Source organism: Geotrypetes seraphini, chromosome 8, assembly GCF_902459505.1.
Source record: "Geotrypetes seraphini chromosome 8, aGeoSer1.1, whole genome shotgun sequence".
Taxonomy (NCBI): domain Eukaryota; kingdom Metazoa; phylum Chordata; class Amphibia; order Gymnophiona; family Dermophiidae; genus Geotrypetes; species Geotrypetes seraphini.
Genome location: NC_047091.1, coordinates 135456036 through 135471989, shown reverse-complemented (window position 1 = coordinate 135471989; position 15954 = coordinate 135456036). Strand labels below are relative to the sequence as shown.

General features: G+C 40.2%; 1 protein-coding gene across 5 annotated transcripts in view; it reads right to left on the bottom strand.

Moving 5' to 3' along the window:
* Positions 1–15954, bottom strand: part of YPEL1 (yippee like 1) — a 159029-nt gene that overhangs the window by 30606 nt on the left and 112469 nt on the right. For all 5 annotated transcript variants that reach the window (XM_033956880.1, XM_033956877.1, XM_033956879.1 and 2 more), the window contains one exon: positions 13466–13574. In XM_033956880.1, the coding sequence (XP_033812771.1) occupies positions 13466–13574 (109 nt within the window). The remainder of the gene's footprint in view (positions 1–13465; positions 13575–15954) is intronic.

Here is a 15954-nt window from a genome sequence, read left to right as displayed (position 1 = left end):
GAGGAGCAGGCTCCCAATCCCTCCATTCCGGATTGGAATGACAGTATAGGTAAATTAATGGCCACTGAGTGGTCTGTAGAAGCAGGATTATGGGAATCCTGTACTTTTGGAAGTGGGGATCCACATGAATTATGTGCCTCCTTACAAAAGGTGAAAATATCAAAAGGAAAAGAGCAAGAAGGAATTTCTAGACAAGGATGGATGATTTTGTCAGCATGGAGGAATTTGCATGAAGCTAAACATGAGTTACAATTGAAATTAGGAGAGCTGGAAAAGAAAATGTGTAATCAACAGCAAGCCATTACAATGCTACAATGTCAGAATAAGTTGTTAATGGATAAGGTAGACACCTATCAAAATGTAACAGAAAAGGCAGCTGTACGATGTGCACGATATAAATACAAGAAACGGAGGCGGAAAGTGAGTTACAGAAAAGTTAAAATCTTAATTTATCATCTACCGGATGATTGGAATCCAAACAAATGGGATGGGGATATTTGGGATTCAAATTCTAATAACAGTGAGGAGGATATATGTGTTGAAGGAGAACAGGCAGAAAGTTTAGAAGCAAAGCCTGTGAGGAGACAAAGATTACAGGGAAATCTGCAGACAGGAGAAAATCTGACTAGAAATAATGTTATGGAGGATGTTACTCAACAAGTATGGATATGATGGCACGCTTTACACAGCAGCCTGGGGAACCACTAATACAATGGGTAATTCGGGTGCAGGAGCTGGGCGCAGCAGGGATTATGTTGGATGCCACAGATGCCCCTAAATTTGTTCAAATTAGTCAAGAAGTAGCAGTACAAAATGCGTTACGGGAGGATCCTTATCCTGCAAAAAAATGCCCAATGGTCTTTATTAGAGATAATTAGTAGGGGTGTCACGAGGCAATATCCACTTGAATCTGATTGGCCCTCAAATGATAAAATTTGGTATACATTAAAAGATGCTCAAATGAGAATTAAGGAGGAGGCTATGAAGGTAGCCTTAGTAATAGGTCACGCTGACACATATATGTCATTACCTTTTACACTGTCCATGAGAAATAAAATTATCAAGTATGCTGCATCGGCATACAAACAGGTAATGATAACTTTGTTGATCAATCAAATAAAAAGGACTATTTTGGAAGCCTTAGAAGCGGTCCGACAGTTAGGAGATCGGGGGGACTGGGGACCTCAAAATACTTTTGATAAAAAGAGAAAAGGACAATCCAATTCAAACAGGGCTAATCGGGTGTCTCGGAGGAATATGTTTTTGGCATTAATAAAAGATGGTGTAAAGAGGGAAGAAATAGATGGGAAAGATACAGGGACGTTATGGGAAATGTACAAAAGTAGAGGACTGGGAAAGAAATCTATATCTCAAGCACAAGTGAACAAAGGAGAGAGGGAGGATATTTTGGTGCCAACGGCTCCTCCTGAAGAAACTGCTTCCATTCTTTATCCTGATTTAAAAAGGTGGAAGTGTTGGGAAGATCAATGATGTGAATGTCAAGCCTCAGTGTTTGCCTGGACCAAATTAGAACAGCGTCTGCATGTAGAGATAAATATTTATTGGAAATCTGGGGAGCAAAAGGTACAAGCTGTAGTGGACACTGGGGTGGAGGAATATAAATATCAGTAGTGGTGGGGAAATTATCCAAACCAATAGTAGTACCGATCTCCACTAAAATTGTAAACATGAACCAATGCATTTTTTACTATTCCTATAGTGGAGCAATGTCCAGAACAATTTGCATTCACTTGGCAAGGGAGGCAATATACATCTACCAGACTACCACAAAAATACTTACATAGTCCCACTTTCTATCACAAGATTATAGCAGAACATTTAGATAATTATACCTTACATGCAGGAGTAGAACTATCACACTATATTGACTACGTGGGCAAAAGGAAGCCGAGAGGTGATAGAGAAAGTTAAACAGAAGATTGTAAACTTCCCTTCTCCCCAAAGTAAAAAAAAACAACAAACTTGGGCCTTTTCGGATTCTGGAGGCAACATATTTCACATCTGGGGTGACATATGGGGTAGGTTGGACAATAAAAGAGTAGAAATATTGCTAAGTGACCTTTATAATGTATAAAGTTTTGTTAGATAGTATAAGGAAGTTGCACTCCAAGTGATTTTGCAAATGTGTCTTTTACCTCAAACTAACATTGTGAACCACTGTACCTTCACGTAAACCTCTCTTGTATGTTTTATAGATTAAAACGTCCCTGCTTGCATTCTCTTATGATTGTGTGACAGAGCTTGGAAATGGAAGAAGATAGAAAGGAGACCAGCAAAACTATAGAGCAATTAACTTAAGTTTCTATCTCTCTTTCTTTTAGAAGCTTAGCATCCAGACATGGTCATTAGAACCAATTTCACTGTGCCATATTTAAAATACTTCCAACACTGTGACCTGATAGTGGGAATCCAATGGATACCAAATTTGTTTATGACTCTTTTGATTAATAGTGTGCTTATTTACAGATTAAATTCAACCCTGAATCATTGCCGATGGAAGAAAGCATGCTGGAGCTCTGTGTTTGTCTGTTTCTGTTATGTGTTGTCTGTTTTAGCTTATGGGGTACCCCAATAAACATCGCACATTGGCCATTTCCAGAGTTTTTCCACCCCTTCTATTAGTCCAAATGGTACCATATCCCTTTCCAAAAAAAAGATTCCCCCACATACAAGAAAGTTTCTTATGAAAACCATGCTCACAATGATTTTATGCTATGGCTCATACAGCCCAATTATAATTTAGTTAGGGGTTATATTATAAGAGGATATCTGAAGAGAAAAAATTAGAAAGCTTTATACCTGGTAAAATGGTGCACATTGGTATTTGATATTTGCTAAATAAAATAAAAAATGGTCTCTCTTTATTTAACTTACCAGGTATAAACAGTGCAGTGCACATCTCTGACATAAGTTATTTTGGTATTACCATCAGTACGTGTTTATGGTCTCTCTTAAGTGACATAATAATTATGTCCAGAACATAAAAAGGTGTATTTTCTGAATGTCCTACAGAATACCTTTAAGTGCATTAGTGTTGTTTCTCTTATCTCAAACAAATACTACCTTACACACAAGTATTGTGTCACGTTATCACATTCTGTACATAAAGTGGTTTTTCTCCTTTTTCTTTTTCTTATCTTCTCTTTTATCACTAGGGGTGTTTATTGTAACTAAAGCATTGAAGCTAAACAGTCATGATGAAATATTTTCCTTGGAAAATCACGTACTGGGAAATGTTATTCCATATAGACTTTCATCCCTTTGTGATAGAATTGGTCAGCTCTGCTCTCTTATTCTTATGATTTGGCTAACATTCTGGGTTAAGAGAAAATTTCACCAGATTGAGAAGATGATGACACGCAACCAGACATACAGTGCCGTGCCATGACGCTATTATGTGGCACCGACTTGGGAATAGAAGTGAGCCTATATCCTGCCACTTCACATTAGGGCTGGTCACTGGGGGTGGTGCACTTGACTCTTACATGAGTGAAGGCATGTGAGTGACATAGCAAGCCTATTGAAACTGGAGCATAGCCAGACCCTAACCAAAGCTGCTAAGAAAAACGGGATACCAGATACCTGCAGTGATCGATGGTGAATATGAAGCTACCCTAAATGTATGTAAGCCATGAGTAAGAGCACAAATATAATATTAATAAGATTATTAATTTCCATGATTCCCTATACGTGATACTTTCAAGTAAAATGCCTAATTAGCAAGAAATATTAGAGAATGCAAGAATGCCAGGTTTAGAACATAAGGAAATAATTTATGAATGGAAAATTAATTTTCCTATTTTACCAAAATGTAGAACCTGAAGTATAGTAAATACTATTGTTTCTGAAATACTGGCTGGCAAACAAGCATATTTTGGCTCCAGAGTAGCAGATGTATTTAGATGGGAAGGTGAATGGGTGCCAAATACTGTACATAATCATGAACTAACACTACGATATGATCAGTTAATGTTACATGTCGTCAATGATAACTGTGTTTTGTTTTTTATACCACAAAGAATTAACTTTATCTCATTGATTTAAAACCACACCCTTAGATAGAAAATGGTGTACTTTTGAAATGAAACAATGTGTCCTTTTAAAGTGATGCCTTTGACATTGGGACCCCAATTAGGTCTTCCCACTTATCAGGGGCAACAAATAAATGAACAAAATAAAACAAACGTGTCATCTATGAACCATGTTCTTTACAACATACCTACAATTTGTGCCAATGGACCATTCCACCGCAAGGTTATACCTTTATACAAGAAATATCACATAAAAATGTTTGTGTTGCTAGCAGTACTGTTGAACTTGTGATTCCTGCTATTCAAGCTCCCTTTTCAGTATGTTTATATCAAATGTAAATATTAATTTTTCTTTTGCCGATGTACTTACTCCAATTATTTTATTGCCATCTATAAAGAAAGCCATGCAAAATATAGCAATCCTAAATAAAGCAAATCAGCAATGTAACCTTACTTTGCTACAGCATAAAATAGATACTGAATTTTGAAATACTAACTTGCATTCTGTGGCAGATCACATTGAAGCTACCACTGCACACCATTGGTGGGATGCTTTTACTAGAGGGAGTGCTACGGAACAAAAGGTGTTTCTTCATTCCTTACTCTATATTTTTGTTTAGCTATCCTTATGTTAACATTTCTTAATTGTGGGTTTACCTATTGGGTATACAAATGGACACTCCCTCCCTTTATTCGGATGACTTCTTATTCGGAGGTGCAGACTTGAGGATCCAGGGGTGGACTGTTATGCCTATGGCCAGGGTGTAACTGAAACTCAGCATACTACGTGACGTCTCCTCAAGTCTGCTTATCTGACCTTCTGACCTCCTTGACCTGGGTGTTGCCAAAACAACAACAAATCTTATTTCTAATCTTAATGTATATTTTCTGTAAACCGCTTAGAACCTAACGGATGTAGCGGTATATAAGAAATAAATTACATTACATTACATTACATTACAAAAGGACAGTAAAACCAGATGGAAAGCTGGTTTCTGCAACAAGTCTGCTTATCTACTATCCTGACCTCCTTGACCTGGGTGCTGCCAAAACAAAGAACAAAAGACCAGGACCGGGTGTGCCTGAATCGTAGTGAAGGACACTGGTTACTGCAGGACCAGCTGTTTAACTATGAACTCAGCAGCTTTCACCCTATATAAGAACGGAACTCTGCCCCTAACATTAGAATCCAAGACGTCTAAAGGGACAGTCTCCTTTGGTCCACCCACCTATCAATTGCAGGGATTCCCAATTGTGAAGGATGGTCGTTGCCTGGGATCACGGTGAAGCTATTTTATTCTTATATTCATATATATATATATATATATATATATATATATATATATATATATATATATATATATATATATATATATATATATATATTAAAGGGTTATTGTCTATGCTTTTATATTGTCTGTGTGCTTTTCTGAGTGACACTGATCATCCCAACTGACAGAAATAAGTGGCGGAACATCATACAACTAGACCTTACCGCTGCATTCGACTTGGTGGACCATAACATTCTACTACAAATCCTGGATACAATGGGTATCACAGACAAAGTATACACATGGTTTGAAGGATTCCTTAAATCAAGAACCTAAAGAATAAAATCAGACAAACAAAAATCTGAACCTTGGTCAAACCCCTGCGGAGTTCCCCAAGGATCCCCTCTATCCCCAATTCTCTTCAATCTCTATACAGCCTCTCTCAGCTCTCACCTGGACAAACAAGGTATAACCTCCTACAGCTATGCCGATGACATTACCATTCTCATACCCTTCGATCAACCTGAACTCTCCATGACGAACACAATATACCAAACACTAAAATCAATAGCAACCTGGATGAAAGATCCCAAACTGAAATTGAACCAAGATAAAACGAAATTCATCCTCCTAGAAAACAAAATACCAACCATAACCAACATTATAATCAACGCAATCAACTACCCCATACAAACCACCCTAAAACTGTTAGGAATAACTATCGACAGATGCTGCACCTGCACCATGCAACCGCAAATCAATAAAACAATACAAAAGTCATTCTTAGTCATGAGAAACTTAAGACAAGTTCGGAAATTCTTCGAGAAAACTCAATTCCAGCTCATAGTTCAGTCCTTAATACTAGGCCTACTTGACTACTGTAATATCCTCTACCTCCCATGCCCTACAACCATAACAAAACAACTACAAACTATCCAAAACACAGCACTAAGACTCATCTACTCATTAAAGAAACATGATCACATTACAGAAGCATATCTCCAATCGCACTGGCTTCCAATCCCAGCAAGAATACAATTTAAATTCTACTGCCTACTATTTAAGACTTTATACGGAGACAGTCCAAACTACCTGAATAACCGCCTCATCCACAATACTGCAACCAGACATAGGAAAACTCACACCCCATTCTCATACCCCCCAATTAAGGAGGTCAAATGGAAAAATCTATATTTTGACCTCCTGGCCACTCAAGCAGCCAAACTAGACAACCAAATCGCCAATCTACTGACGGCATCTCTCGACTACAAGACTTTTAGAAAAGAAATAAAGACTATACTCTTCAAGAAAACTCTGAAAAAAGAAATAATACCGCAAGTCTCAAACTCCACCTCTCACTAAAGCCAACTATCCCAAACAAATAACCTTACCCATTTCTCACTCTTTTTGAAAATGACCAATTTTTTTTTTTTTTTTTGTAAGTTCTTGTTGTAATACATCTTGGATAATTCTTTTGTAATCCGCCTTGAACTGCAAGGTAATGGCGGAATAGAAATCCCTAATGTAATGTAATGTAATAATGTGCTTGATGTTTTCAGTAGGTTTGGGGGGCAATGGTTGAGGTCACAGGCTGCATGGCTATATTTATTGTAAAGCTTGTTGAACTCTTCCCCATCTATAGTTGGGAAATGGGACCAGGTTCTATCTGCTACGACTGATTCTTTTTCTGTTGGTGGAAATGAAGTCTCTATGTGTGAGGGTGTTCTATTGAAAGAGGCTCTGACCGTTGTGATTTTGTTTTTGAAGTATGTAGCTAAAATGGTGGCTGTAGGTGGGGGCTTATTGTTGTTCATTATGTATGGTGTTGTGTTTGTGAGGACTTTTAGTAGCTGGAATAGTTTTTTTGAGTCTTGGGGTCCATCTCTGATTTGCTTCGAGAAGTATGTCCTCCTTTTTTCTTTTAGTTTTTGTTTGTACTTTTGGTTTGTTGCTATCCATGCTGTTTTTGTGGATTCTTGGTTGCTTTTTCTTAATTTTCTTTCCAGTTGTCTACATTGTCTTTTGAGTTGGAGTAGTTCGTTGTCAAACCATTTGTTAGATTTTTTGTGGATTTTGGTTTTTTTGGGGCTAGTTCATTTAGGGTGGCCTCACTTAGCAGGTTCCATTTTGAGATGAAGTCTTTAGGTGTATAGTGTTGGATTATGCTGTCTGTTTATTTCCAGAATACTGTGGGATCTAAATGTTTGCGTGAGAGGAAGGTGGTCTGTTGAGTAGTCGGAGTGTATTTGTTACAAGACCAATTGATTTCGAAGGAGTAGGTGTAGTGATCAGACCAAAGGGAACGGTTCCATTTTCCGTTTAAGGTTTGAATTTCTGGGTATGAGGTCTGTTTGGACATATATGCTACGAGGTCCAGCTGGTGACCTTTTTCATGTGTAGCTTGAGGATCTAAGATTTTATAAGTTAGGGCTTTTAGGTATGCTAGTAAGGTTGCAGCATTTTTGCAGGATTGGTTTTCAAGGTGAAGGTTGAGGTCTCCTAGGAGGAGGTTGTAGGTAGTTGCTAGGGAGTTTCGATAGATAAATTCTTCAAATATTGGTTTGGCTGTGTTCCAGTTACTTGGGGTTATGTAGCATAGTATGCATGTGAGTGTTCCTTTAAGTGATGTGCTAGAGAGTTGACAGGCAAGTAAATCCATGTATTGGTTTGTTATTTTGTCCTGTAGGTTTATGTTTAATGTGTCTCTGGCTATGATGGCAATTCCTCCTCCTCTCTTATTTTCTGTGCATACCAGTGTCATTTTGTGGCTTTTTGGGCAGACTTCAGTTGTTCTGGGGTTTGTATCAGAGGTGAGCCAGGTCTCTGTGAGGAAAAGGCAGTGAATACGGCTCTCGAGGACCGGAGTTCCCTACCCCTGCCCTAAGGGATCCGCGGATCCAGCATTCAAATCTGGATACTCCAATCCGAGCAGCGCAGCCCTTACGACCAAATGCTCATCGAGGACTGGATTCGCCACTGATGCCCTCTGAACTAGCTGCGAAAGAACAGACAGAGCTGGTGCATATGCTGAAATTCTTGAGGCGGTAACGCCAGGCAGAGACGGAGGGGGGACAAAAACAGCCAACAATTGGATCCCCAGCTTGAAACTCAGAACACGAAAATCTCACGTACTCTGAGAAGGTATCTGGACCCTGTGGCATAGGGTCACCTTCCAATGACTAAAACTTGTGCATTTTAGGCTGCGAAGGGTCTGTCTCGTGGCTGGCCACTGCCGCCGCAGAATAAAGCTCCCAAAACAAAAACGGCCCCATCGGGCTAGCTGAGCGTGTAATCACTTGCTTCTGTGAAAGGGAGGCTGAACCAGTAGTTACTGTCCCACCCCCGCAGTGCAAAAATGCTCAAAAAGCAGCAAATTTGCACACATTTGGCATGAATCCAAACTAGGAGACCCTCAGGACCCCATTCCAGCAGTTTTCCTGGCAAAAATCTGAATTTTAAAGAAGAAGAGTGAAGTTGACAAAAAGTTTGCTGAAAACCAAGATGGCCACCAGACCTCAATTCGCACCAAAAATGCGCTAAAAATGGCACTTCCCGAAATTAAAAATTATCAAAATAGGATTTTTCAGGTGGGGGAACACAGAGGATCACTGGAAATCACTCAAAACCCCTCGAAATTAAGTTTTAAAAATTGTTGTTGGAGTCTGTCAGCTCCTCTTATAAACGCTGGTCATAGAAACTGCAGCTGCTTTCTAGTCCCGATTAAGAGCCAGAGTGAGAATACACTGCTGGAAAAACTGTCCTCAAGCTGATCTTCGGGCTGCCAGTCAGACTCCACTGTCTGACTATGCCTCCACCCCTGCAAATCACCGACTGCGCATGGAGATGGGCAGAGGCGCAAAAATGGAGCCTGTAGCCTCCTAAGTGTGCTGAACAGTCTGCGCTCGATCTCCCGCTTAACAGGGCATGAGATAAGGTCAGGGACGGCCCTGACATCCAAGGAAGACTAGCAGACTGGCTGACAGGTACCCCCAAAGGTATCAGTCTGTCAGTTACAGACCGAAGTCTGTGAATTCTCAAGCAGGCAGCACTTCAAATGTCCGTAGAACGCAAAAGATCCGCAAAAGGGAAAACTATGTTGAAATAAAAATAATAAATTGGAGAAAGCAGAACTAACACACTGCAGTCACATGCAGAACAGAAAGACTAATGGGAGGAGCTAAGCTAGCCTGTGATGTACCCTAGAGGTGGAGTGAAAAACTTATAATTCTCTTCTGCAGCCCATGCAGATAAAATGAAATAACCCTATGGTCTAGAATAGTGGTCTCAAACTCAAACCCTTTGCAGGGCCACATTTTGAATTTGTAGGTACTTGGAGGACCTCAGAAAAAAATAATTAATGTCTTATTAAAGAAATGACAATTTTGCATGAGGTAAAACTCAAGTTTAAAAATCTTTCCTTTTGGCTAAGTCTTAATAATAATATTGTCATTTATAGCTAGAGACTTGGTCACAATGAATAAATAAAGTAGGGAGATGAATCTATTAAGTCTCATAAAGACTAGGAGGTCAAAAGATATGGAGTATCAGTACTATATGGAACTCCTAAGTTTGTTAAATCGATTGTGTAAAAGGTTTTCACTTTTTATCACATACACTCAGAAATGTGCAATTCAGCCAAGAGCCGAAGCTCCTATAGCCGAACCCACTGCCCCATCACTGTGTATGGAATATTTAAGAAAGTGCTAGTATGTGCTATTCAAAAAATAAAGATTATTTTTGGTGGCAAAAATAAGGAAAAGAAATGAATTCCCACTTCTCTCATAAGAATGTTCATAAGGTCCCGACATGGACCATGTTTCAAGATTCTGTTTCAAGGAACCCAAAAGTAGGTCTTGGTGGTTTAAATGCCAGGTGAAGTGATAGTGCAATTGGGGTAATCTCATATAGTGTTAAAAAAGAGAAAAAGGTTTAAATATCACATCTCCATAAGATTTATAACTTGCTATAGAAAAAACTGTGATAAATCAATATGAAAGCAACGCAGGTAGTGGGTACTTGCCATATATACTTGTTGAAAGAAAATTTCTCTGCTTCTGCTTTCGTATAACGGCTGTGGAACACCAACTTGGGTTTAAATAAAATGTGCTGATGTCATCACACGAACACAAATTCATTTCCTTATTTTTGCCACCGAAAATAATCTTTACTTTTTGAATAGCACACATTAGCACTTTCTTAAATATTCCATACACAGTGATGGGGCGGTGGGTTCGGCTATATGAGCTTCGGCTCTTGACTGAATTGCACATTTCTGAGTGTATGTGATAAAAAGTGAAAACCTTTTACACAATCAATTTAACAAACTTAGGAGTTCCAAGGTTAACAAAGCAATGGGGCCGGACAACCTGCACCCCAGGGTGCTTAGGGAGCTGAGTGATGTCTTGGCGGAGCCACTGTCCGCGCTCTTCAACCTCTCCCTTAGTACAGGCAGCGTCCCGTTGGACTGGAGGACGGCTAACGTCATTCCACTCCACAAGAAAGGCTCAAAGATGGAGACAGCAAACTACAGACCAGTGAGTCTAACATCGATAGTGAGCAAACTAATGGAAACTCTAATCAAACACCAATTAGATAAGATCCTGGATGAGGAGAATCTACGGGATCCCCGACAACATGGATTTACTAAGGGGAGATCCTGCCAATCCAACCTGATCAGCTTCTTTGACTGGGTAACAGGGAAGCTGGATATAGGGGAGTCCCTGGACATCGTGTACCTGGACTTTAGCAAAGCATTCGATAGCGTACCACACCGCAGGTTACTGAGCAAGATGAGTTCTATAGGATTAGGTAACACATTGACGAAATGGGTTGGGAGCTGGCTTGGAGGTAGGCTCCAAAGGGTGGTGGTGAACGGCACCCCCTCCGAAATGACGGAGGTGATTAGTGGAGTACCACAGGGCTCAGTCTTGGGCCCAATCCTATTCAACATCTTTATAAGAGACTTGGCAGAAGGGCTTCGAGGTAAAATAACATTATTCGCCGATGACGCCAAACTGAGTAATGTAGTGGGCAAATGCACAACAGACGAAGATTCAGTGCCCGACAACATGATGCACGACCTACTCCTACTGGAGCGATGGTCTAGGACATGGCAACTCAACTTCAATGCCAAAAAATGCAAAGTTATGCACCTGGGCAGCCAGAATCCATGCAAGTCTTATACCCTTAATGGCGAGATCCTAGCAAAAACGGTAGCAGAATGAGACTTGGGGGTAATCGTCAGTGAGGACATGAAGTCTGCCAATCAAGTGGAGCAGGCTTCGTCCAAGGCAAGACAAATCATGGGCTGCATACGAAGGGGTTTCGTCAGTCGTAAGGCGGAAGTCATTATGCCATTGTATAGATCCATGGTGAGGCCCCACCTGGAATACTGTGTGCAATTCTGGAGGCCGCATTATCGCAAGGATGTGCTGAGACTGGAGTCGGTGCAAAGAATGGCCACCCGGATGGTCTCGGGACTCAAGGATCTACCATATGAAAAACGGCTTGACAAATTACAGCTATACTCGCTCGAGGAGCGCAGAGAGAGGGGGGACATGATCGAGACGTTCAAGTATCTTACGGGCCGCATCGAGGCGGAGGAAGATATCTTCTTTTTCAAGGGACCCACGACAACAAGAGGGCATCCGTTGAAAATCAGGGGCGGGAAACTACGAGGTGACACCAGGAAATTCTTTTTCACTGAAAGAGTGGTTGATCGCTGGAATAGTCTTCCACTACAGGTGATTGAGGCCAGCAGCGTGCCTGATTTTAAGGCCAAATGGGATCGGCACATGGGATCTATTCACAGGGCAAAGGTAGGGGAGGGACATTAAGGTGGGCAGACTAGATGGGCCGTGGGCCCTTATCTGCCGTCTATTTCTATGTTTCTATGTTCTATGTTTCTATATAGTATTTATAGCTAGAGAGACATATTATCAAGAAACTGTTTTATTTTACTTTTGTGATTATTATAAACATACCGAGGGCCTCAAAATAGTACCTGGCAGGCCGCATGTGCATGAGTTTGAGACCACTGGTCTAGAATATCTCACCTATTGCACTGGAAACAGGTTTTATGCTGCTTATCTGAGGAATAAGCAGTGGATTTCCCAAGTACATCTTAATAATGGCTTATAAACTTTTCTTGTAGGAATGTGCACAAATCTTTTAAACCCTGTTAACTGCTTTTACAACATTCTCTGGCAACAAATTCCAAAGTTTAATTACAGAGTGAAGTAAATTTAAAACAAATCAGAGAATATATTTCTACTAGTCCTTGTATTTTTAGAAAGAGTAATCATGTAATTCACATCTATCTGTTTCACTCAACTCAGTATTTTATAGACTTAACATATCTTCCCCAAGCTCTTTTTAACCTTTCCTCATATTGAAACTGTCCCATCCCTTGTATTATTTTTGTCATTCTTCTCTGTATCTTTTCTAATTCTAATATATCATTTTCCATATGCAGTGCTCAAAACTCTATACCATATTTGAGGTGTGGTCGCACCATGAAATAATACAAAGGCATTATAATAGTCTCGGTTTTGTTTTCCATTCTTTTTCTTAATTCCCATTTGCTTTCTTAGTCACCATTACACACTGAGCAGAGGGTGTCAATGTATGATGTCAATGATGATATCCAAATCCTTTTCCTGGGCAGTGATTCTTAATGTGGAACCTTGCATCGTGTACCTGTACTAACTGTTGAGTGAAAGATATTTTCTCCTATTTGTTGTATTTATTAACTTAGTGTGTCCCCTAGTTTTTGTACTTTTTGAAATTGATTTGCATTGACCTATTCTACTCAGGATTCTATAGACCCCTTATTATATCGTCCCTCATCCATCTCTTCTCCAAACTCAAGCGTCCCAACCTCTTTAGCCTTTCCTCATATGCGAGTTGTTTATCCCCCTAATCATTTTGGCTGCTCTTCTTTGTACCTGTTCTACTTCCGCTAAATCTTTGCGGTGACAATTTAACTGAAGACACATTTGAAGCTGGTATCTAACTGCAGCTTTGTATTTTTGTGGCTGAGCAGACAGCATGCTGCAACATTTTATTTTCACAGACAACCTGCTGACCAAATACCCAACATCATTAGTTCAAACAAGAAAGCTCAGTTTATTGGGTACTTACATATTTCCATCCAAGAGTGGTTTTACAGTTCTCACAGTAGATATCAGCAACTGCATGTAAGCCTGTGAGAAGTACTCGCTCCTCTGCAGGGCCACAACCCACATTTACTCTGTAGGGGACAAAGAACAATGAGAAAGTCAAAATAAGGAGCAATAAGTAGTTTTTGTAAAGTACCTGCAAGCTCTGAGCGGCTTAGCTTTGCTGTTCTTTATTTCACAAGAAGTTGGGTTAGTCCTTTCATATGTATAGAAGATCTGCCGCAGCTTCAAGTACCAAATGGGATCATGAGGGATGATCTCATTCTGAGAAGTAGGAATTTGTGCACCAACTAGCTCATATACAAAAACAATGAATGATCCTATGTTATATTGCAAAACAGTATCATGAAACAACAAACAAGCTTATTATCTGTTGAAACTATTTCTGGTTAAGACAAAACTCCTTCGTGTTTCCAATGACAAATGAAGTAGTAATTCACTGCCAGATACAGCTTTCTGCTTTTACATTAAAGTAAAGCAAAGATACTTGCCTGTAACATGTGCTCTCAGGGGACAACAGGCGACACAGGTAGTATGCTGGAGAACATTTGTACTCCAAGGTGTGTGGTGCTGCCTCTCCAGGATGTGAATGCAGCCTTGGAAAGAAAACGAGAGTATTGTACTACAGATTGGTTGAGGTGAAATTCCAAGATGACCTTGGAAAGGAATTTTGGATTAGTGCTAAGTACTACTGTCATGGCAAAATCTTGGAGTATGAAGGATCTGACACAAGAGCTTGACATTCACTCACATGGTGAGCAACCGTAAGGGAAATGATTTTCCAAGTGAGAAGTCAGAGAACAAGATGTAAACAGCTCAAAAGGAGGCCTCATTAAGAACTCAAGCAACAGGTGTAGGCTTGATAGGTGGTTTTATGTGGAATAGTCCCTTCATGAAACAGGCTTCCAAGGGATGGCTAGAGATTTCTTGTCCAAGGGAGAATGAAATTCACTAATAGCACCAAGATGTACTCGAACTGAATTGGTTTTTAGACCACAGTTGAAGAGGTAAAGAATGTAGTCCTGTATGGGTAGTAGTGAACATATGGCCAGTTCAAGAGAATGCAATGCACACCAGGAAGAAAATCTGGTTCATTTGAAGAGGTAACAGTGCTAAGAGAAAGATTTTCTAGATGCATTTACTTGAAAGTAAAAAACCCCAAAACAAAACAAAAAAAACCAACAACAACAAAAAAACACCATGCTCTTTGTGCTAACAAGTGAGGTTTTGGGTGAAGGATGGACCCCTTCATTCTGTGCCAGTATTGGAAATGATTACAATTTGCATGGTTTCTTGGATAAGAGCTCTAGGAGGAGCAATAATCAAACCTGATGTAGCCAACGAGGCGCTATGAGGACTATGGTGCCTCGATCTTGACAAATTTGAGTGGTGTTTTCCCAATGAGAACTAGCGGGGAAAATATAGAGAGGAATCTGTCCCTTCAATGAAAAAGGATGAAATCTGACAAAATGTAATGGGGGGTATCCAGTCTGGAACAGAAAAGCGAAAGTTTATTGTTGAGCAGGGAATGAACAGATCTATATCTGGTATCCCCCATGTGGGGAAAATCTGATGTAAGATGGTTGTGCTGAGAGACCATTCATACAGCTGAACAAGTCTGCTCAATTTGTCCGCTAGAATGCTTTAGAAACATAGAAACATGATGGCATATAAAGGCCAAATGACCCATCCGCAGTAATCATTATCTCTTCCTCTCTCTAAGAGATCCCATATGTCTATCCCACACTTTCTTGAATTCAGACACAGTCTCCACCACCTCTTTCGGGAGACTGTTCCACACATCTATCACCCTTTCTATAAAAAAGTATTTCCTTAGATTACAGTCTATCACCTCTTAACTTCATCCTACGCCCTCTCATTCTAGAGCTTCCTTTCAAATAAAACAGACTTGACTCATGCGCATTTACGCTATATAGGTATTTAAACGTCTCTATCATATCTCCCCTCTCTCGCCTTTCTTCCAAAGTATATATATTGAGATCTTTAAGTCTGTCCCCATATGCCTTATGACAAAATAATTTTAGTAGCCTTTCTCTGGACAGGCTCCATCCTTTTTATATCTTTTTGAATGTGCGGTCTCCAGAATTGTATACAATATTCTAAATAAGGCTGTGGATGGGCAGACTTCATGGGCCATTTGGCCTTTATCTGCCATCATATTTCTATGGAAAAAGACAGAGGATTCTGACACGTTTATAAAATCATGAGTGGGTGGAATCTAATATAATAAAATCCTAAGCCGCGCATGCACACTCTGACCTGCGTGCTCCCATTTTCCGTGCGCTGTAGGTCCCCGTGGGCAAGAGTGCGCATGCGTGCTTCTACTCCCTCCCTCACTGTAACTTTGCCGCCATCGTGCCCCCCTTCCTGGCGCACACGAGAATCTCTCTCTCCCCCGAGGCGGATGTCGGCAGCTGTAGGCCGCGGCGG